This window comes from Anopheles darlingi, chromosome 2 (assembly GCF_943734745.1).
Source record: "Anopheles darlingi chromosome 2, idAnoDarlMG_H_01, whole genome shotgun sequence".
Classification (NCBI taxonomy): Eukaryota; Metazoa; Arthropoda; class Insecta; order Diptera; family Culicidae; genus Anopheles; species Anopheles darlingi.
Genome location: NC_064874.1, coordinates 5,917,535 through 5,940,792, shown reverse-complemented (window position 1 = coordinate 5,940,792; position 23,258 = coordinate 5,917,535). Strand labels below are relative to the sequence as shown.

At 53.2% G+C, this 23,258-nt stretch overlaps 1 protein-coding gene across 1 annotated transcript in view; it reads left to right on the top strand.

Annotated features, from left to right (window-relative positions):
* Positions 1 to 23,258, top strand: part of LOC125951979 (zinc finger protein 395) — a 91,290-nt gene that overhangs the window by 27,249 nt on the left and 40,783 nt on the right. Inside the window, exon 2 of the mRNA XM_049681165.1 lies at positions 13,824 to 14,002. Coding sequence (XP_049537122.1) covers positions 13,824 to 14,002 — 179 coding nt within the window. The remainder of the gene's footprint in view (positions 1 to 13,823; positions 14,003 to 23,258) is intronic.

Here is a 23,258-nt window from a genome sequence, read left to right as displayed (position 1 = left end):
ATATGTCTCTCCTCACCCCACCAGCCGAGAGTTGGAGCAATCAACCGTCCGGTAGTTTGGTTAAACGGTTGCTGGAATAGTTTCGTTGTTGCTGTTGCTGTTGCCTCACCGCGCACACATTTCGGGCGGTCTCTAACCGTGGGTGACAGTTCTGGATGATTGATTCACGCGCGATCAACACAGCTCAATGCCGGTTGCTAGCGAATATGCTGGAATAGAGACGATTTTGGTTGGAATGCTTCTCGTATTTTTTTTGGTGTGCAAAAGGGAAACGGAAACCAAATGATGGATATTTGGGAGGGCGGGAACAGAGCTTGCGTTCTGTTTGATGATGAAGGGCGGACGGGAGGTCATGTCAGCGTGACGCAAAGTGCGAAGAAATGTAGTTTCCCAAATATGGTTGACCTACAACGAGGAGGAGGAGGAGAAGAAGAAGAAAGAGGTCGGTTGACAGTTTGGTTCGATGGCTGGTAGTAGAGGAAGAGCATAATAGTCGACGTACAGTCGATGAGTGATGTACTCCTCGAATGTTGACATAAGCTGGTTTTTGGAGGGCTCATTACCATACGACTGGTGTGGGGGAGGGGTAGAGGGAGAGACAGTAGACAGACCAAGGCGCACGACACCACCGACCGAAGACCGAGCCGAATTGAAGAAGAGATCTAATTACAAAGCTTTTACCTCGGAGTATTATTTGATTACTTTGCCCTTGACTAGGCCTCGGGGTCTCGACGGCACGCGGTGGATGGTGTACTACCAGCTCCGAGTTCTGTGGTCTTCCAGTTCACCTCCCCTAAACGTCTAATCAGATTTGGGGTCTGCTCGAAGTCCAGCGCCTCAGGTCCAGGTCAGGTTTCGTCATCATATTCGGGGCCGACGGACGAACGGACGGACGGACGGACGGACGGAACGGAGACACGGTTCCAGCTCGTTCCCCAGCCTGTGACACGCAGATACCGTTATGAAGTTAATTTTATTCATTCTCTTCGGTCATCTTCCGCCGCCGTGGAAAGCCGTTTCTCCTCGTGCCCAGAAGGCTTGAGATCGGAGTGATTGAATCCGATTCGATGTTTTTATATATTTTAGCCTCACCTCCCCTACGAGGAGGGGAGGTTTGATCGCACTGCTGTCAACAGCACTTTTGTCGTCATAGATGTCATTGGATTAGTCTGGGGCTAGTCTGGTGGTACTGTGGCAAGAAACGGAAAGTCGTCAGTCCGGAAACATTCAAAAGGCAAGCATTCGGCGGCGGTATCCAGGCAGTCGCTGTAGCATCGCTACACTACCGAGTGGTGTAACAAAGGAATGGGCGTCGCTATTGGAGCTACTAGAGGCCATGCGTGACCAAAGATTGAACTCCGGCAGACCGGCCGGTCGGCCAACCGGTAAAGGGGAGTCTGGGTCTGTATCGAACGAAGAAACAATCGAGTTGCTCGGGAAGTTATTTCCAGCAGCAGCAGCAGCAGCAGCAGCGACGATACACGGCCGCCGGGGGTCTTCGAAAACGATGATGATCCAGGTTCATGATCCAGCGTTAAGTCGATGCCGCTTCGCCTCGCCATTGGCCACGATTATCGTTTTCCGGCTTTTGCTACAGTCCCCGTTTTTGCTTCGCTTCTTCTTCCTTTTTTTCTCTTCGTTCAACTGGACCTGCATCTCGCGGGCACGGTCCTGGCCAACCCGGTTCGCCGGTTCGGTTCAGTTCGGTTCGGTGTGTGAGCTAATTTATTCTAATCACGCACCACCGCTACACGCAGACACATTCAGACACGTGCAGCCTGCCTGCCTGCCAGTGAGCATAGCGGGAGGTGGTGTAGAGGAGAACGGAGCAAGGGAAGGAAAGGAGGGACTGCATTATTAGACGCACGAGCATTCCGGTGGCAGAGCGCTGCACGATGCGGATATCCAGGGATTGGAAGAAGATCCAACAAAGATGCGACCAACCATCATCAGCGCCATAGCCCCTTTGCTATCGGTGCTAGGAATGCCTAGAGAGTCGAACGGACGAACGAACGATTGAGGTCAAACCTCGATATCAACTGAGGCACACACACCGCCCCCCGGCGGGAGGCACCAATCCGCCAAGTGGGAAGGAAGATCTTGGGAACTCAAGAGCGCGTCATCGTCGCTCCACCGTATAGGGGACCTAACGGCACTTTCATGGGGTGTGGTTAATGTGTCAGTAGCCGTGGAGTCGCCCGCGGAAAAGATTCGTCACGATGACGTCGTCGCTGTCGTCGTTTATACATTACGACCAATAAATGGACACATTGACATGAACCTCGATGAGGTAGGCGCCGGCCACCTTGGGGCGTAAAGTATGGTGACGAATCTGTTACCATATAGTGGAGGCTTCCACTGTATGACGTCTTTGTTTGGGCGCCACCCAGTTCAGTGATGCTTCCAGTAGCAGTAGCAATACTTCGCGGTGCAGATGCAAATGTCAATCCAAGACGCGATCACCACCACTGCGCGGTCGAATGGTGTTTGAAGGTCCTCGCGGTGAGTGTGCTGGCGGCGTTTGGCCCTCGACGGCCATGATGTTGCTCCACGTGGCTACATCGCCTTGCTGCTCCTCGATACGAAATCGATCTGATCTGCGATCAGCATCTGATCAAGGTGGCGTACCTCTCTCTCTCTGACGTATAGGTTTCGTAGTGATGCGGCGGAACGACACCGCGCTCCGTGTTCTCATCTATTGCTTGTACGCGCGCACACACACGGAGATCATGAGTGCGATTTTCCCATTCCCATGGTACACCGCATGCCCATGCCGTCGATTGCGTCGATTGGTAACACGCGAACCTAGCCTTGGGGTCCCTTGAGCCCCGGACGCAACGTCGCTGTGCTGTGTGATGCAATCTCCGTGCATATCTCCGTGATGCCCTAACCTTGCCGCTTGCTGCACCGAGCAGTACCGAGATTTGAGGAATTGGATCTCCGAACGTCACCGAGCGAGCGAGTCGAGTCGAGATCGAGATGCCCTTTTCCAGGTTCCGATTCAATGAGTGTTGGGTTGCCTGAGGCCTCTAGCAGCAGCAGCAGCGGTGGTGGTAGTGAGTGATGGTGCGGTCCTTCAAACACTGGAAAGACAGCGAGCACTCCACTCGACGTGCCATGTATCCGGGAGTTTTGGAGCCGCTCGATGACTGCTGGCGCGCCACTCTGTCTTTGAGAACTGCAGCAGCCCTCCTCATCTAGCGCTAGCGATCTGCTCTAGTAGTAGTAGTAGCAACAGGAACAGCAATGGCCGCGATCTACAACGTGGCAATACTACCTACCGCGGCATCTACTTTGTTACCTTGCAGTGCAACGATTCAATCCCCACCATCCTCACCTTCTTTCCTATTCCTATCCCCCTCCCCTATGTGGCGGTTCGCCTTTAATGGCGGCCGGCTTTGTGCGTTGCGTTTTGCAGGGCGGGTTGGGCCCTGGTGCGCTGGCTTTGTGCGCGAAAACTGCAGTTCGTGTGTCTCTCTCTCTCTCGTTGCAGTCGTTGTGTGTGCGCCAACCATTGCACCACGGCTGCGATGTGGCCGCTGTTTCGATGTGAAAACCGGTTTTTCAGGGCGAAATACTAATTATATTGCCGCCTGCCCCCCCACCGCCTGCCGCCCCATCGCCTGTGATGCACTCTACCTCCGCGTAGTTGCGGCACAAAATGGCGCAAGTGAGCGGCGATCGGTCTTGTAGCGAGCAAGCCAGCCAGCGGTGGCGGCTTCGCTGCATCGCTTACATGACTCCCCTCCTGACTCCTTCTCCTCCTCCTCCTCCTCCTCCTCCTGGCCTACGGCCTTTGATGCAATTGATGCCGAGGAACTTGATTGTTGTGTGTGCGTGCGGTGCAGAGAGGGGGTAAGAAGGAGCAGCGAGGTAAGGAGGTGCAAGAGACCCCACCTCCACTTCTCCGCCCCTCCTAGAGACCCTCGCTAGTCCGCGGCCGACATGATATTGCACCGGCAAATGGCCGGGGTTGGCCTAGCAAGCAAGCAAGCAACCGAGCGAGCGATCGAGCGAGCAATAGAAGGACAGTATTGTGAACCAGTTCGTCGTCGGCGTTGGGCGGCTTATATTGTACCCCGGGTCGGTTGTTGTTCGCGATGGCGGCCTCCTCGAGGATTCGTGTAACAAATAAAGACGAGTGCCCGAAAACTGAACTATATGCCGGTCTGCGCCACTAATTGCGCTCATTTGACGTGTATTTAGCGGACATCGATGGTGGTGGTGCGGCTTCGTTAATTACCTGACCTTAAAGGTTGTATAAGGTACGGGTACAAGGTGAAGCCTGACGCGACGACGTAGATCGTAGTAGACATTGTATCAGGGACATTATCCGGCTCGTCCTCTGTTCTAGTCTGTTGATGTCTGTTTTTGTGTTAATTTACATCCCGCCTGCTTATGACTCCAACATACTCCAGACAGTTCCAGCAGTAGCGTGCTTGTGGCATTAGAACTGCGCAAGGCCAGAGTCAGCAAATACGAAATATCAATTACTCCAATGGTCCTCGGATGCAGGCAGCAGGATGTCCAGACTTTTTGTTGGTTTTTTGGGAGACGGAATGCCCCTTATGTAACTCCTTTCATCCGGACACAAAGCAAAAAAAAAAAACAGAGAATCCTCTTCACTCCGGAACATCTGAATTCCCGCTAACGAATTCTTCCATGCGCCTGGAATGTCCGGACGCACACACACGCGCGCACACACACGAGCTGCTGCTCTTTACTCCCTTTCTTTGAAACGCACCGGTAATGATCATAAACACTATGCATATTACGCTTCCAAGCCGGCGTACCCTCGAGCAGGACAACTCAAAAAGGAGGAGGAGGAGGGGCTGGTCCTCGAAGCTACCTCACCGGACGGTTGCTGCCTACCGTCCAGACGGGTGAGTCTTCTAATTTGTCTCCGTGTCCGACGATGGCGACGATGACGAGGATGAGCGTCGTCGTCGTCGTCGTGGCGAAGGATGATGAAGATTATCATTATTATTGCCCGGCTAGCCGACCTTCAGCGACACCGGTCCCCGGCACCCGGGTCTCCGCGTCTCACATTAACTCATCGTTTAGCGGGGTAGACTCCTTATCGCGCGAGCGAGCGCGCCCGTCTTCGCTCACTAGCTGCTAGTGGCGGAATCCTTGCTAGACTAAACCACTCTCCTTCCCCTCGGCCGGGCCATCCGGATGGTAGGATACGATGGTACCGGCCTAATGACGGCCATTCTTGTCGCCATCCCCCCGGCTTTGCTCACTTCAGCCTCAGCCACTCGCACCAGAAAAGCAGCACCTCGAGCAGTGGAGCTACAATGTTACAAGCTAGCTAGCGTAGCTATGTGCCGGTGGTCGTCGCCGGGACTCCGGACCGAATTGCTGTAGGCCTCTTGAAACTGCCACACACCGCACACGACGCCGACGACGGCGACAATGGCGCTGGGGGGTTGGGGAAGTTGCGCGCAGAAGAAGATGTGTCTCCGGCGTTTATCTTGGGCGTTCTTTTTTTTTTTGCTGTTGTTGTCTTTGCGTACACGCCAGGATACGGTCCCTTTCCCCTTCCCAATTCGGACATTTTTGCAATTGTTCAACCAAGCATCCCTCTCTCTCTCTATCGCTCCTCGTCACTCCACGCAGCAGCAAGTAAGTTCTTTTGAACGAGCGAACTGAAGAGGAGTCGCCGGCGTTGGTTAGAAGCGTTGGAGGTTTTTTTTATTTTTTGAGGATCTGGTTTCCATTCCATTCCACGGCTCCTCGGATCCTGTGGCGGGGATTAAGGCCATGGAAAAAAGTGCCAAAAAGGAACGAAAACAACGGCCACAGACAAGCAGAGGCTCCCAATGCTCCGTCTCCACTCTAATCACACACACACACACCGGGGGGAGCAATGGTTCAAGTTCAACTGGCAGAAAAGGGGCCTGCTCCATTATTCCCGGTGACAGACAGACCTTGAAAGGACTATAGGGAGGAAGTAAAAGTGGGGGTGGGGTATGAGCACAACAACAAAGCCCAATTGACATGTCCTCGAGGAGCCGACGCCGGCGACACCGAGTATCCGTCAGGCAACATCGTCACCGTTGTCGTCCGCGTCATCGTCAAGTGTTAGCCGATAGGCTTGGCACTTTTTTGATTTTCGGCGTACCAGCCTAGAAGAGGCATCCGTCCCTCCCTCCCTACCACCTGTCTCTTCTCCTGCCTCCCACTGCACTTGTGCGTCGTCGTCGTCTAGACGTCTAGGACGGCTAGAGAGACTATGTGCTCGATTGAGAGCTTGGCCGTGAAATTGCTCACCAGCCAATGGTGAGACCGGTCTAATTAGCACCCTGCCGTGCACCCAGCATCGTCGTGCGTCTTGTCCGCAATGTCCGGACTTACACTGGTACTTGTTCAAAGTGCAAAGTGATTTCCAAACAAATTTGAATAAAAGCGAAACTTCGGGACGACGGGGACTGGTGCGAGTGCGAGTTGCAGAGAGTGTGCATTTCAGTAAATGTCGCTATTCCCCACGAATTGTTGTCCCGCTGAAGTGCATCGGCTTTTGTGGACATGTACCAAGTGCGTATGGAGTATCCGGACGTGCGACTGGCACCCAGACGTGCAGCACTTGAAGATGGATTTTTGGCAACATTTTTTGGACGCTTATTGTACTCCCGAAAATGCGTTCAAGATGCGGCAGACTGTGGCGATAGCTAGCCTCCGGTGATAGCTAGGCGCCGTTTGCGATAATGAAGGAATGTCAAAAGCCACTTTACCTTAGGCGATATGTGACAGGATGCAAGCTACCCCCCGAGGGGGGTGCGCGATAAGGCACGCATAGGGGACGTTCCCAGACACACCTCGTCAATGATTAGACCTGACCGAAAGCCAAAAAAAAAACCCCCCGACCGGTACGTGCCGATGGTCCAGAGAAAACGGAATTCAAGGGTCCGTGCGTCACACACACACACACACAGCGGTCCGGGGTCTCCTAAAATGGGATCCGGTAAGGTGCGTGCCAAATATCGGACACCATGTTTAGGCTTTGGTCCCCAAAAAAATACCTTCCTCACCTCAGCTCGTTTCCTGTTTCGACGAAGGCGGAATGCGGAAATCGGTCGGTCGGGGCTCCTAGGGTCTTTCCCTGCCGTCACGGTCATACGGTATGCCGATGATTTTAATAGAGAGATGGCGATGCGCATATACAGCCGGAAGTATCCGATTGAAAAGGTCTCACTTTGTAGCCGGGTTTGCCGGGTGCGTGGGGTGCAGGTGGTGGCTCTGTGGCTTTCACTTGCCGGTAGCAGCAGCGGGCGCTCGCTTCCCTGTTTTCCCCCGGAATTTCCCACATCACAAGGGTTTTAGGGCGTGCGGCCCCCACTAGCGCCACTCTGCAGCATCTGGGCGTGCGCCCCTCGCTTTCTCTTTCTTTGGCTTGGACTTTGACCAATGGGTTCGGCGGCTTCATTGTTTGTGGTCTGAAGGTACAGCGCTAGTCGCTGCTACTAGCCGCGATCCCTCCCTCTCCCGGTGTCTAGCGCGCTTGCTATGCTCTACGCTTGCTCTTGTCTCACTGTGTATCTTGGATGTATTAATCGTTTAACGTTTAACCGACCTCGGCCGGTGACTCATACCGACTGCTTTTCCGGGCGGCATACAACAAACACACAAAGGGTCGGTCGATGTGCCGGTGCGCACCCCTCACCGCGTTGCGTTGAAATGCATTCAAAGTGAGGGGTGGTGAGTACACGGTGAGAAACGGTGAATACATCCATCCGCTCTCATCCAACCCCACCAGCAGCACGTCGTTTCGTGTTTATTGTGCACTCGAGCTCAGCTCAGAAACATATGATTAATGCTGTCCGCTGTCGCCTGGCGGCCACCTTGAGCGCCACCACCCGCCCGATGATCCCGGGGCGGGTGTTAAGAAGCCAAAACGGCGGGGGTTCGGAGGAATGGAATTATGAACAATGCTGGCATTCGGGCAGGCAACCGATTTATGCAACTTTCCTGTGGCTCTGGTTCAGAACGAACCACGCCTAAGGGGCTCTGGGTCCGGTAGAAAAAACGGTCTGGCACTGCTTATTGGTACCGGACTGCTCGGTACTCGATCTCCTCACATTGACCTAGCAAACTTTCCCGTTCCGAAGCCCGCGCTCACCGTGACGTTTTGGCCGCAGAGATAAATGGCCGCCGACACCGCCTCAAGTATCTCAAGACAACTTTTACTTTTGCCAGCCAACCTCTCTATCCCTGTGGCTGCGTGAAGGAAAGAGAGAGAGAGGGCATTACATCTTGGCACCGAGCGGCAAGCGTTCCCTTTTCCGTTAGCTCAGACCACAAACCGCAGACCCGCTGCCGGCCACGCTGGTGGTGGTGATGGTAGTATAAAGGATCGAGAAGGTTCGATTCCAAGTTCTACCGACACACACACACCCTACATCACCATGCGGATTGTGACTTCCTGTCCGTTGTTGTTGTTGCAAATGCAATCACTGCATCGGATGGCGGATGGCGGATGCAGTTTTGTCTCATGGGGCCACATAACCTCACTCAAAAGCGCACGAGTTCAAATGGCGAGCCGAGCGCCGGACGACGGGAGAAGTTATTGCCATCGTCCGGTTACAGAACCACAGCCACACACACACACACACACACACGGGGGAGGGGGATTTGTAGGGTAGATACAGGACACATAAATAGTTGGTTGACCACCAACAGAGAGCGAAAGAGAGAGAGAGAGAGCGTGATTGGTGGGGAGAGCTTGATTTAGAAAGGAAATCTGTGGCTTGTAGCGCCCTCTCATGGTCATAAATCATAATCATCTAATCGGACTCCCGAACAGACACACACACACACACATCCCGCGTCCGGCACACGGGGCCCGGGAGCGGGGTCGAGGACAAACGCGTATTCGTTAACTCCACACACTGTAGCTGTGGTGTATAGTACCTCAACTTTTCCCACTTTTTTCTGCCACCACCTGTAAAGAAGGAGCCTCACGAGAGCCTTGAAGACACAGTATTATTTAGCGCTTTATTTAGTGGCATTAATTAGTTCCAATGAGACAGATAGAGAGATAGAGAGAGGGAGGGAGTGAAGTGTCTGTTTGATTGAAAATCGAGTATTACGTCAAGCGTGGCGGACTTGCAACCGAAGAATTATCACGGTGCACTGTGACACAGCGCCCCAACACCCAGTGCGTGGTGGCCCCATTTCAACGCTTTGCTAGTGAGTCAGTAGTCGGCAGGAGGAGGAGAAGGAGGTACTCTATACACGCCTCAAGCCAAGGCTGGTGGTGCCCGCGGTTGGAGAAATTGTCTCGCTGCAAACCCCCGGGGGTTTGTGCAATGCAACGGGCCCGGTTGACCATAATTTTAAAATTAAAAATAATTTCCCTTGCACCACCACCACCACCACAATCGCAACAAGAAGCAGCGGCAGCACCAGTGGGTGGGGAATCGGTGGATTGCATTTCATTGCCGAATTAACGGCGACTTTCGACCGGCTCGGACCTTGGAGTGAAGATGAATTAAATATGGAGCAGCTGGCAACAGTAACGGTGGCCAACACACACACACACACACACACACACACGTTCCAACACACTCTTAATTATAGCCGCCCAGTTGTCTAAGCCGATCGCGAATGCGAGGAGATGTCCATATTAATTTGGGTCCGGAATGAGGCGTCTTGCCATAGTGATGGCCAAGCGGATGTCGTCATCGGATCGGATGTGCTGTGGGTTTCGGTGGTTTGCACCACTACCCACTAGGATGCACTTTTAGTACTACTTTGCACGCGCCGCGTTGGTACCGGCGGAGTGGTTTTTGAACTATTTATAAAAATATCATCTCGCTACTGATGCTGATGCTGGGCTAGGCCACCGGCCAATCAACACACCAACCAACCGGCGAGCGATGAAATCCCAAGGATCCGGCCCCTGTCCTGCCGGGGGTGTGCAATGAAATGATGAAAACACACACGCAAACAAACACTCTGCTTGGTTCCGTTTTTGGTAGTGGCGTCGGTGCAGTCAACATGGTGTTGGTGGTCCGATGCACCGGCCGATGCAACCTAGATTAAATTTCGCCATTTTTTCCCCACCCCACACACTCTCTTTCTCTTTTCCTGCTTTTTTCTGCTCGGTGGTCAGTGGTGCATCCGGTTAAAAATAGTTTCAAATAGACCGGCCGGCCGGCAAAACACAGTCGCCATCCTTCGAGGTTGCATCCCTCATCGACCGTTTGATCGCACGCAATATCATGCTGAGCTGTGAGGCCCTCGGAGGGCTAGCGCATTCGGAGTCGATCGGGCGGAATGCGTTGAATGAGTCGCACGCAACGGACTGCAGTTTCTTGGATTGGCTGTTTGCTATGCCATTCGCAGCGCAACATTGTTGCCTCGCGAGCTAACAGACAAACACGATCGCGATCGCGACGGAATGGCGAGCATTTTTCGGTTGATCGGCAAGCGTGTGTGATGTGACCCCTTTTTTTTGTGGTGGGGTACCCCTTACTTTACTCGCCATTAATGCGGGAGAGTCCAAGGATAACGATTATCACTCCTCCGCTCATGAAACGCGAAGGTTGACATTGAGTGTCGAACCTTCCAACGAATGATGACACATGACGACGCCACCGCTGCCGCCGCCATATTGCGTGAGTGAGTGTTAATCGTAAACTGATCGCGAGAAGAAAAAGAAGTAAAAATCGCGTGAAAACCCACCGCATCGCAAGTCGATGGTTTTATTTATAAAAAGTTTAAAATTACTTCGCAGCCCATCATGCGGCTGCATGATGATGAAGGTCTTGGCGTTCCCACCTTCGCATCGCATTTGCCTCCCACACACAGCCACACACACACCCCATGGCCCTGACCTGGCCTGTTTCAGTAACGTGTCAACGTCAAAGGAGAAGAAGCTATAAAGCTCCCTTTTGGTAGAACGGCAAACAACTTCGGACGGAGTAAAAATTGGATCAACCTTCGATTGGCGCAGAATGGACACAGCTGACAGAGTCATCGCGTGATTGATCGCTTTTCAATTAACGAAGGAAAAGGGCTTTTCCCGGGACCGGCCAACCAGCCAACCAGCCAGCCAGCCGGCCAGGTTGTTACGAAACGTGCGGCCACACACAGGTTGAACCACCGCCGCCGCCGCGTTGTACGCGTTTATGATATTCAATCTCGAATGGTTCTCGGGGTTTTAGGGTGGCCGCTACCACCACTACCATCACCACTCCGGCAGCGGTGAGTCGAGTGTGTTCTTTTATGACACTTTTATGGCACAAGCCAGCCGGTACAAGCACACTCGGTAATTGCCGTAGCGGTAAATGGCTGCTGCTGCCGCAGTGCCAAGAGGAAGAACACCAGAGGCTGGTAAAAGGAAGGGGACCTTGGCAAAGAATCGCCCTCGAAAAGGGAGACTTGGTTATGGCGGACACCGAGGGACACCGTTTTGGTCTCGATGCCCAGTGCCAAAACACACTCCACACGTTTAGGCATCAGGAGCTCCTTCTGGGCAAGGTGAAGGTCAACTAGCTCCTTTGCTTGTGTGTGTGTGTCTGTCAGCTGATGAGCCCCTTTAGGGCAGGGTATGAATCGATGTCTCTGGTCCCTAGCAAAAAAGGTCCTCTGCATGGAATTCAAATCCCGGTCAAATACTCATTAACGTCAAGACGGCTTCGTTTCGGTCCCGGGGAAGCACTAAGTCTAGGCGAGACGAACAGAAGAAGAAGAAGAAGCTCCGAAGATCAAATAAGCTCGTTACGACAACCACAGCCACGGGTGCCGCGCTTCCGGAACAGGTGAAACCTCGGGCAACCGACGGTGGATGCCGGTGCCCCGCATTTCGGTGATTGTGTCATGCACGGCCAGTGAGCGAGCGAGCGAGCAAGCGAGCGAGTTAACGAGTTTACTTTCCATTTCCTGCCATTTCACGACGCACACCATAGTGAAAGTGAACCACACTCGCACACAGCACCCCTCGTATGGTGGAAGAAGGTAGGAGTCACGGTGCTATACCTCGCCAGGGGGGGGGGGGGGGGGGGCTGACAACGGTATCGGTACAGTCGGGGCGCCCCGACATTTATGGGGCGGTTTTTGTAATGACCTCAAATTCGTTTATTGGACACTGCGGACACTCCTCGGGAACTTCATCGTAAGGCGTGAGGTCTTTCGGATGGTTGGTGGTGAAATGGAAAGTACGTAATTATTGTATCGTGCTTGATCTCGGGTATCCCGGTATCGAGCGGTAGTCCGACGACAATTGCCTGACGATTCCTGATGATGTCGTCCGACGCGCTCTCCTTTCGCGATTATCCAACCGGTCCGGCTCCGGGCCGTGCACGGAACACCGGGGCTCGTTTCCGTGAGGATCATCACGCCGGCAGCCTTTCTCTTTGCTGCTCGAGCGTCTTACGAAACTAGGAGGAAATACACAGTCCAATCCCGGCGGGGTATATACCCTTGAAGTGGATTTATATGGAGATCTACTGCATCTGCATCTAGCTGTCGTGTCCGGTGTCTGCATACCAAACAATCAATCAGCTGGATACGAACCCAAGCGTGTGTGTGTCCGGTTCTGGTGACTAGCTCTCTCCCTCTCGTCCGGATATCGGAATGCATGCAACATTGTTGTCGGACGGATCGACACCGAGTACTGTAGGCCGAGAAATCGAATCATTAGAAATCAACATGGTGCGCGTGCGCATGATGATGATGATACGGGAAGTGACGAGTGGCACATTTTCACGCAGTGGACCTCTCCGATCTTCTGCGGTAGTGAAGTGCTGAGGCCACCTGCCTCGATCCTCCCACCCCTTTTGAAGACGGTCCAATCGAACCAAGGAGAAAATGAAAGTCTCTCTCCCTACCCCATAGGTGGTACCGGTTCACCAGCCAACACCAGGAAAAGCCATGCATGGCCCCCCCGCCGCGGGGAGTCGCTTTTGCGTAATGCTTTCCCTTTGCGTTTTCGTTTTCGGTGGAAAATGGCCTCCGCGAGCGCGTTTTCACTTTCTCGTCTTCAAGTTGGTGTCTTCAGTGTACCACTTTTCACCACCGACGGCCGATCGAGCTCGTCTAGCGGTCTTTTCCCGCAGCCGCAGATTGCTTTAGGAACAAGATCTGAGGCTGGAGGTGCGGTACGACGAAGCAGTGGCCTCCAATTGATCCCAATTTTTCGGCCCCAAAACTCCGTTCGTCATCGAAAAGATTGTGGAGCGAAGCGAAGCCGACAAGCAGCAGCAGAGGCCGAAGCGAAGCTGTCAAAACGCGCGAGAGAGCAGCGAAAGATGAATGCCACGGGCACAGTCGCAGTCGTCAGCAAGAAATCCGTCAGCTGTCGGTTTGCGGCCGGCAGGGATCCGGTTTTCACCTCAACCCAACCAACCAACCAGCCGGCCGGCCAGTCAGCCTTATCTGACGTTATGCCTTGGATATCGTCTGGCCGAGCATGTTGCATGTCTGAGTCGAATTTCGAATGCAATCATGCCATTTCAGGAAGGATTCCGAGGGCTTAAGGCTGCTGCTGCTGCTGCTGTGCTCCATCGAATACGGCCAAGGTGTGGTGTGCTGTTTGTGTGTGTGTGCGCCCGGCGGACAAGCTTAATTGCTTGGCAACAAGAGTGACTCGTGCGCTCGCGCTCGCGCGTACCACAGTAGCTCGAGCGTTTCAGCCAATGCCTTGGCGAATGCGTGATACGCCTGACGACCGACCTGAATTGTTGGGCAATCCGGCCCACAGGGGGGGGGGGGGGGCTCTAGTTGGATTTACTTCTTGGAATCACCAGCGAATGGAGAGCAGTTTTAACTAACCCAAATTCCCTTTTCCCATTCTGTTGTATCTTCCTTTGCTGCAGGTCCCGATCGAGCTGACAAAGCGCCTGGAGGAGGTGCGCCTACTGGAATCGCGCCGCTCGCTGCGGCTGGCCGTGCAGGAGAAGGATACGGATTTTGCTCGCCTGGCGGATATGGCCGGTGATCGGCGTCGACAATCAAATTGCATCGATGTGCCATTCACACTGACACAACAGAACGGGTAAGTGTAGTCTCGGTGTAGTCCTCCTCCTTAGCCTTATGAGCGAACTGGCTGCACGCGTGTACGTGCCTGCGATCAGGAACTTGTCCACCACCTTGGGTCACGTAATTCCCCACCTGATGACCTCTGGTGCGCTGATCGCGACCAGCACATATTATGCCGTTTATGGAGCAGGACCTCGTCGGTTGGTCATGCGAGCGAGCGAGGAAGGTCATGAGAAAGAGGCCAACCACAGTGGCGACCACCGCAGCCAACCGTGATGAGTGATTCCTGTCCATCCTCGACGGGCAGCTGCATCTTGTTTCAATGCATCTCTTTACTTTTTGATGTTGGTTGTTAGCTAAGGTAATCGAGGAGGAGTCCCCACGGTGGGGGATACAGGTGTGCGGGCGTCTTGGCACTCTACCAAGACACGCGCCACTCGAGGATTTCGGATATTTTTGAAGCAGCTAATATACCGTAGACCGTCGTGGCGCATTGAGGGCGTACCGCGATCGTGAGGTGGCGTTGTTTCTGTTGGTGTAAGTGTCGATGACTCACACAGTGACCGTCGACGGTGCATTACGAGCTGCACCGTTGCACACCTCATGTGTAATGCAGATCGAGCGACACGATGCCGCCGCGACGAAGACTACTACCGGTCGGTCGGCCCCGTAGAACCCGGTTGAACACGGGCCCGGCTTGTGTGTTGACATTCTCGCCACGAGCGGTGGCCTCGATCGCTGTACGCGATCCATTAGCCCCCCTTGTCTTGTGTATGCGTGTGTGTACACTAGTGCGCTGTTCCTTGTTGTTCAACTTAATTTTGCTTAGTAATCCGATCGCCATTTGACAGAAATGACAGCACAACACAACAAACACTCGTCAAAACGATCTTGCACACTGCTGTTGTTGTGTTATTCGATCAACAGAGTAGTGTGCGCGATCCGTCGTCATCAGCAAAAGTAGGAAGAGGAAGAAGAACAGCTCTGTGCGCATCATTAATCATTGATTCACGCATTCACACTCGCGAACCAAGTGCGCGAATGTGTCAAAAGGCGGCCAACCGCAGCGGTACGGATTCGCGATCACGCTACGCGCCGATCTCATTATGAGGGCTCGTTCATCAAGCGTCATCATCAACCAACCCACACTCCACACGATCGCACTCGCTCACTCTCTCTCTCTCCCTCCTTCCCTATCTTTCTTTCGCTACGTGAAGCGCGTTTGCGAATTTGTTTTCTTTCAACCACTGCTGCTGCTGTTGCTGTTGCTCCGGTCCGCACGCACGACGATCATCTGTTTTCGCTGGTCTCACCCCCCCGCCCCGGGCCCACCACCAGAGCGGCCGGTTTGTTGGCCGGCGATCCGCTACGCCAAGCTGTAACAGCAGCGCCGAACTTGCGAAAGTGAAGCCAGGCAGCAGCAGCAGCGGCCCGGCACCAGGCGGTGTAAATGCAATGCGCAACGCCTTCTCTCGCCGACCGGCACCGCAAGGAAAGGGCGAAGAAGAGAACGGCGGCGGCGGCGGCAGCCGACTTGCCCCCAAACGTGATTCGCAAGCCGTCCTCGACGTCGTCATCATCATCATCATCGGGCCGGGCGGGCAGCGCTGGTGCCTGGCGGTGCGGAAGAAAACTGAAACTTGCCCAAGGTCAGGGAGGTTGGTTTTTGGCGAAAATGTTTTCGCAACTCGCACGCACACCTTTGCGGCGCGTCCGTCCGTCCATCGGACGATCAACCGATCGTCGTCGTTACGGACCCCGAGGGGGGAGGGGGGGGGGATGTGGAATGTTGTGCTTCGTTTTTCGCCATTTTTCGTGTGCTGGTGTTCGTTTTCCAACTTTTTTTCTCTCCTCTCCGTTTTCTTTTTCTTCTTTTTGCGAGGTTTTTGCGTTTGCCAATTTTTGCTTTCGTGTTTCGTTTTCGTTTTTCATGCTGCCGTCGCCGGTGCCGGTACCGCTACCTTCCTCCGCCCGGTTGTTCCCAATTCCGCGGTTTTTCGGACGCTTTTCTTCTCGCTAACGGGGCTATGGCATGTTTCACTTTCACAGTGGCCCAACCTTTAGCCAACGTCTGTGCGCCGCCATCACGTCTCTTGCACTGACCTGCTTAAGCCGCTTAATCGTTTGCTAATCGACACCATTGCCTTGCCTCGTTACTAGGCCGTTACCTCTGGGCCGGACACGCGATGGGGGTGGTGATCGATGGTTAATCGAATTAGTAGTCGCGATGGCGGCAGCGATATCATCGTCGGACCTTATTCAACCAACGAGCCACTTGTGCTTATCGTTCTTGCCTTGGCCGGTAATAAGGGGTGCGAGCGACAGAAAAAGAGAGAGAGAGCGAGAGAGAGAGCATTGCAAATGATCCTCTGCGATCTCGCGATGACATCAGCCGTTGAGTCATGGCGGCGCGCTCGCGGAATGTCTGCCGTCGGAGTCGTGTGGCGTATTGCTGGTCAGCAAAAATTGCAGAACATGCAGAATGACTCATTACCATTGCCGCGATCCATTTGTGGCGAATGCACAACCAATCCACAAGATCCTCGCCATCGCGCGAGACGTGATCATGTCCCTTGCCTGGAGATGTGTCTACGATGATAGAAGTGATATCACTTCGCCATTCAATGAGCGATGAATCAACGCGCTTTATAATGCTGCAATTTACCAGGAATTCCCCCTCGATTATGTTGCTCCTTTATGGAGCGGCAGCACGTTGAACCTTTACGGCGACTCAACATTCCTTTGTGACACGGAACAACTCGATTCGATGCGATTCGCCGGAGTTACTGTTCGGCCTCGACTGGCGCTAGGTCAGGGATATGAATTATTGAGCATCGTTACCGTTTAGCGGGAAGGTAACGTTCCCCTCGAGCTACCAAAAAAGGGTAAAAAAGCACCACCAACAATTGGTGGCCAACCAAACCAAGGAATTGGTGCCAAGGTTGTGGACCCCTTGCTGCTGCTGACGTGGCGTGATGGCGTTTTTGGGGGTCAGTAAATCGAAGAAACAAACAATTTCGCTCGCTCCATGAAAGGGTCTTACCCGGAGAAAAGGTTCATTGAACACGCTAACAGCAGCAGCGTCTGGCGGTGTTTGTGTCGCGAGAGAGAAGATTAATTACTGCTCCTGATCCTGATAAAAGCTTTCGTCGAGCTGAAGCAGTGGATCCAAAGGTATGTACGGTGAAAACGCAGCTCAGCTGTCAGCCCAGTTGTTCGCTGCTTGAGGATGGTCATGATCATCTCGTCCTGTGTCCTGTGTCTCCCGATCCAGATCCTCTCCTGTCCTGCACCAATGCACTAAGATCTCAAATCACACTCCGACGACAATCAATGTTAATGATACTCTCTGTCTGGCAGTGAACACTACAAAGGACCATCACTTAGTGCGCGCGCGTGTGTGTGTGTGTTTCGTGGTGGCCCGAAAAGTTGGTCCACGGTAATTTCTCATACATTCCCGGGCACGTGGCACCAGCCAGACTGTCCAGACCAGCCGGTGCGACGTGGTTTTCTGTTGGCGTAGGTTAACATAATGGTTCCTATGTCTGAACCAGCACCACCACCACGACCACCAGCACGAGCACTGGCTGCGTGCGAAGGACGAAAAGGACGTCGACGCGCGTTCCATGACCACCGACACCACGGACACTCTGCTCGGCTGCTGCTGGTTTTTGGTGTGAGGTTTGCCTCGCCAAGGGACGATATAGCTTAGTTTCGTCTTCTGCTTCTTCGTTTGCTGCTGCTACTACTGCCGCTGGTGGTGGCCCTTTGAGCGAGCCAGACGGTTACGTTGCGAGATCGAAGTCAACGAATTTCCCATCAACCAACCCCCAGCCCTGCCATGCCGTGCCCTGCCATCCAACGCGGGGAGTGCGGTTAGTGTCCATGACCTTTCGATGAGTTTGTCATTCACTGAAGGTCGAACCGGGCAACCGCTTTTCCTCCAGACAGAGAGAAGAAGCAGAGAGAGAGAGAGCAAGAGTGCGCGAAGCACCGACGGCTAGCAGTGGAGGCTGGCAGGAGGTGCATCGGTGACTGGCTCGACTGGCTGGCTGGCTGGCTGGCTGGCTTCTGAGCAGCCATTTTTGTTGCGCCACGTATTTTGGAACTCTTGCCGGCGCTTTTTTTTTTTTTATTGCTCTCCGGTCTCCGGCCCCTCTCCAATGCCCTCCCCCTCGGCGTGTGTCTTGCGTGATGCTAATTCGTTTGTTTGTGTGTCTGGCACGGTTCGGCGCGTCTCGGTCTGGCTGCTGCTGCTGCTGCCGCTGCTGTTGGGAGGATATGCGGTGCAGTTATGGTGATTCACCCCCCGAAAAAAGCACCGCGACCGGCACCAACCTTTCGAGTATACGACACTGCTGGCGGGGGTTTAATTTTTATGAGTTATCAGGAATGCTCAGCCACAGACGACCCCCCCATACCCGAGAGATCCTGGCCAACGTATTTGATTGATTATGTTTGTTTGAGCGAAGCATAAGCTAGACACGTCGCGCTGGCCACAGGGAATCATAAAGAGAGAAACGTTAATCGGTTTGATGGCCAGTAGTTGGGTCGCGCTAATGATGAGATGTGGCTCGAGCGATACCTGACGGTACTCCAGACAGTCCAGACAAAAAGGCAGGCTCTCGGTATCACATCGGATACATGTTGCAGCAACAGCAGCAGCAGCATCAGTTTGCTCGTCCCAGAATATCGATTCTTTTAACACGAGGCTCTGCATTTTTTGTCTTTATTTACATTCCAGTCTGGTTCGCTCTCTTTCTCTCTCCCTTGAGCCCTCGTTCCCTGTTGGGCGACATCCCCCCATACCATCACCATGAAGGGTCCCAAAAAGGGTCCCCCGAGAGGATGATGATGATGTTGGTGCAATTTACATTCGAGAACGATTTGAGACGAGACCGAGCCAGCCAGCCAGCCAGCCGGACGACGGCTCCGACTCCGGCTCCAGCCCCGGCCATTGGTTGAGGAAGGTTCCGGCCGGCAATCCCTTCGCTCGTCGGACCGCTTTTTTCTGGTGCGAGATGAATTTTTAAACGCCCGTTTTTTTTTTTGCTGTGACTCACCGAGCAAACAGGCGGTACGGTGTCCTCCTTCTAGGATTCTCGGACCCTCGGACTGGAATTTTCTCATTTTGCGTACCGGGAGCATTTGTTTCGAGTTGAAGGCCTGTCAACAGCGTCAATTTTCAAGCCTGGTCAAACATTATGCTGCCGTTGCTGCTGCTGCTGCCGCCTGGCTTCAATTACTTCGAATGAAAAACAGCTGACATGCTGCTGATGCTGCTGCTGCTGGTGCTGGGTTGTATCGATCGTTCCGGTATCGACACCGAAAGCTCTTGCTGCTTGGTTGTTGTAGTCCGGGTTATTAGACTTGTTACATCCTGCTAACACCGGCCAATACCTCTCGCGAATGCTCAAGGGTTTTTTTTGCTAATAAAAGGCTGTCCAGTCCTTCGCATAACGCACCAGCGTCTATGTTCCGGGATTACGAGCTACCTGAAGCGTTCGTTCGTTGGCTGGACATGGTTGGAAGCCAAATTTTCACCTCTTTTTTTCGATGCACAACGACGTGCCTAAAATATTGCCTTCGAATTGCATGAAGCCAACCAGCATAAAAGCCCCCCCCGGGGAGAGGTACCTCCGAGAGAACGCCCCAGACACCTGTGTTCACTCCATCCTATCCCGTCTCAACTCTCTCGCGCTCTCTCTCTCTCTCTCTCTCTCTCTTTGGTTACCTCTGGTACTGCTCGATGTCACCGATAGCACCAATAGCCCGAAAATGGTGGAAAGGGACCCAACCGTTCGCTTGGGATCTGGTTACAGAATCCCGGCAAAACACAAGCGTGACTCCCTTTTTTTCTTCGAGATTCTGTCATCCTCCCTCGGGGGCTAACGCGAAATTGTATTAAGCTCCGGTTTATTTTTTATATTTAGTTTTTTGCTGCACCATACACCTCAGAACGCACCAGTAGAGGTCGTCTGAAGTCACTGCTGCTGCTGCTGCTGCTGCTGTTGTTGCTGCTACTGCTATTGCTGCAGGCCTGCGAACCGCAGAGAGAGAAGCGAAGAAAAAAAAAACGATGGAAACCAAAAGCGTCCATCCATCTCGCACCGAAGCGCAGCGCCAGGAAGAAGAGGAAAAATCGCCGAAAAATCCGTCTGCGTGCGCCATTGCAGCAGTTTGCCAAGCGAGGTTTGCGTGTTGGAAAGGTCAGTTGAAGGTGGCCAGCCGTCGGATTGTGTCTTCCCTTTGCCGCGTGTGCGTGTGTGTATGTACCAGAACACAGCACAGCACATCACCGGCTGTCGCAATACAGCAACATCAATTGGCTGCAACTGGCTGGCTGGTCGTTGGATGGAATAGCAAGTTTTTGGAAGTCATTGGACGACGGGGACGTAGGAGCGTCTGGCAGGCGGCTGCATCATGTCGACCTCGACGTCCGGGGGACGAGCCATTTTATTAGGTTACATCGTAGCGTGGCTCGATGGTGAATAGAGGAGCACTGCAATCGGTGGCATCAGTGAAGCGCCTCAAGCGCACACTCAGTCGCTAACGTCTTGGCACATTAATGTGCAACGTTGATGTACACCGGTGAAGAGGGAGCTTTACTCAGCGCACAGATTTGTGGCCCAAAAACTTCCACTAAGCTCTGCTCTCTGCGAGACAGAGTTTGGTAGAACAAGGGGTATAAAATATTCCTCCCGAGTACCCCGAAGGTTCCTGCGGCATCCAATAACTCCCATAAAGCTCCAGTCCCCAGAATGTGCCCAAAAAAGGGGGGTTTGTAAATCTGGTCTGGTCTCACCCTTTTCTGCGGTGTCTGGTGGCCTAGATACCCAGAAGGAGCTTCTTCTCCCCTCAAGATGCAGCTCCGGACAGACAGTTCGGAGAACGGTATTCACTTCGATTAACCTCATTACCGGCTGCTGTCGGGCGTGCTCCCTCTGGAGAGAGAGAGAGACCCCGGGATCCTTTCAGACAGTGTTCTTTTGGTACCGGTCGACTAATGCCGGTGACTGGCGCTGCGCAGAGCATTGACATCGTTTGCGTTAATATTTGTGGTAGCACCCCTCCCCACCCCAGTCCAGTGAGAAAGTTCGTTTCGCAATCAATTTCATCCCCAACCACCACCACACAGTCTGTGGCGTATGCGGTCATCAAACCTACCCCAAAGTGAATCGACGTCAGGCGTTTGCTTGCAACGAACGTTCTGCGCTGTGCTCGGTGTGCCCCAAATATATTCGCCCGGGGATTCGAGAAACCGTTTCTATTTGGTCGATGGAATGGTTTTAGTACGACCACCTGCTCACCCCGACCTCCCAGGCGACTCAGACGATTATAGAAGGCGACGGTGGCGTGAGTGAGTCTGATGCTGATGCTAAAATGCAATCTTCAATCAACGCTTCGAGTGGCCGTTGGACGATGAAGACAGGGGCAGGGAGGGGGGGTGGTTTTTTCTCCAAATTGGTCTGACGGTCGGTCTGGTGCGGTCGCCTTGGGTGGTTTTGTGTGTGTTTTATGGAGAGATTTTTCATTTTTTGTTTTTGTTGCTTTCATCCATTTGGTGCCGAAACGTGCCAAAGGCGGCGGTTCTACTTCGAGGACCCGAATCGTCATTACATATTCACGATGTTCTGGTGTTCCCTTGGGGCTGCAGATGGAGATGGAGGTGTGGCTCAAGGGGTGTTCAGTTAAAGATTGTAGGTAATATGTGTGTTTCTGTGCCAAGCACACGTATTGGGTAAGGTCGTGAGACTTCAGTCATTGGAAAGTGTGAGGCGTGCTTTGGCACGTGCCATGGCCACTGTACATTAAAGCAGTCCTTGTGCGCTTCGAGATGTTTTGAAAATCTTAATTGAACTCATCTACTAGCGTGTACCGGGGTTTGAGGAATTCCCTTAAACCGTCATATTAAACCTTTGTGCGTCCTGGCAGCTCAGTGGAAAGTTGCTTGCATCACTGCAACTGCATCCACCTTTGGAGAGATGCACGCAACAAGAAATGCCTTCACGCGCATCTCTGGCCGCAGCCGGAATGACGAATAAGGATTTCCCTGCCAATTACCCACCGGCAACCACGCAACACAAAGAGCACCAGGAGGCAATTGCACCAGACCGGGGGGCCAACCGTTTGCATTCCGATTCGCTTTTCCCTTTTCCTCTTATCGGGGCGACCTCCTTCGAGAGTCGATAAGGATGCACCGTGGTCGTCGTCGTCGTCGTCAACGTGAGTAGCTGCTGCACCTGATAATCAAAGCCCCTGGGCCACAATCATTGGTTTGCGGTCCGCGGTCCGCGGTCAAATTCGCGGTCATGGTCCGTCCCTGCGTTTAAATTCGATGCAGCCGCGCACTGCCCTCGACCCGCACACGGCGCACAAGGCGATGATAATGAGCACTACGCCGTCACTGACCACGGCAACAGCTACAGCAACACGGACACACACGCACGCACACACAGTCTGGAATGATAGCGGCTTTGGTCGGGGCCAACGACTTGTGGACGATGACGGTCATCTGAGCCAATCCAGACCCAGAGACATCCATGCACATAAAGCTGCATGGTCACCACTCCGCAGCCATCCGCACCATCCGCCGGCCACGTTATCAGGCCGTTCTTCTGCTTCTTCTGCTTCCACCGATGACGGTGCGGACGTCTGTAACAACTGAGCGCAATGCGAAATCTACGAAAATCCCTCGATCACGGTGCTGCGCAAACCGGCGGGGGAAGGACAGGAAAGTGGTGCATCAGGAGGTGTGGTGCAGTGGCAATGCACCGGCGGCATCGGATGGAGAACGCTGATAACAGGGGGGGCCGGTAATTTTCTGGCTTATTAGACATTGAGCCATCGAGTCGCGCCCTAGCCTTGAGATGGATCAAATGCAGCTCCGCTTCAGATAGCGCTTCTGAGCAACTCTTTTGTTGTGCGCTTTTCTTTCGCTTGATTGAACGATTCTTGCCATTAAATGAAGTAAGTGGTGGCATAAGATAGCACAAGAATTGATGAGAGATCATAAAGCTGTTGTAGAAAACGAGGAAGTAGGAAAGATTGACTCAACTAATCAGAAACTTAAATGAAAAATGATGACGAAAGTCAATATTTATAAAAGAAAGCGAATAACATTCGTAGAAAATTGCATTAAATACGAAAAAACACTGAAACAAAATAAGATCAATCTAGAAGGGGATCAACGTCGATCAACACAATGAGGCCAACATTCCTTCCAAACAGTTATGATCTTGTGCTAGGTGAACGTAACGTACGTTGCACGT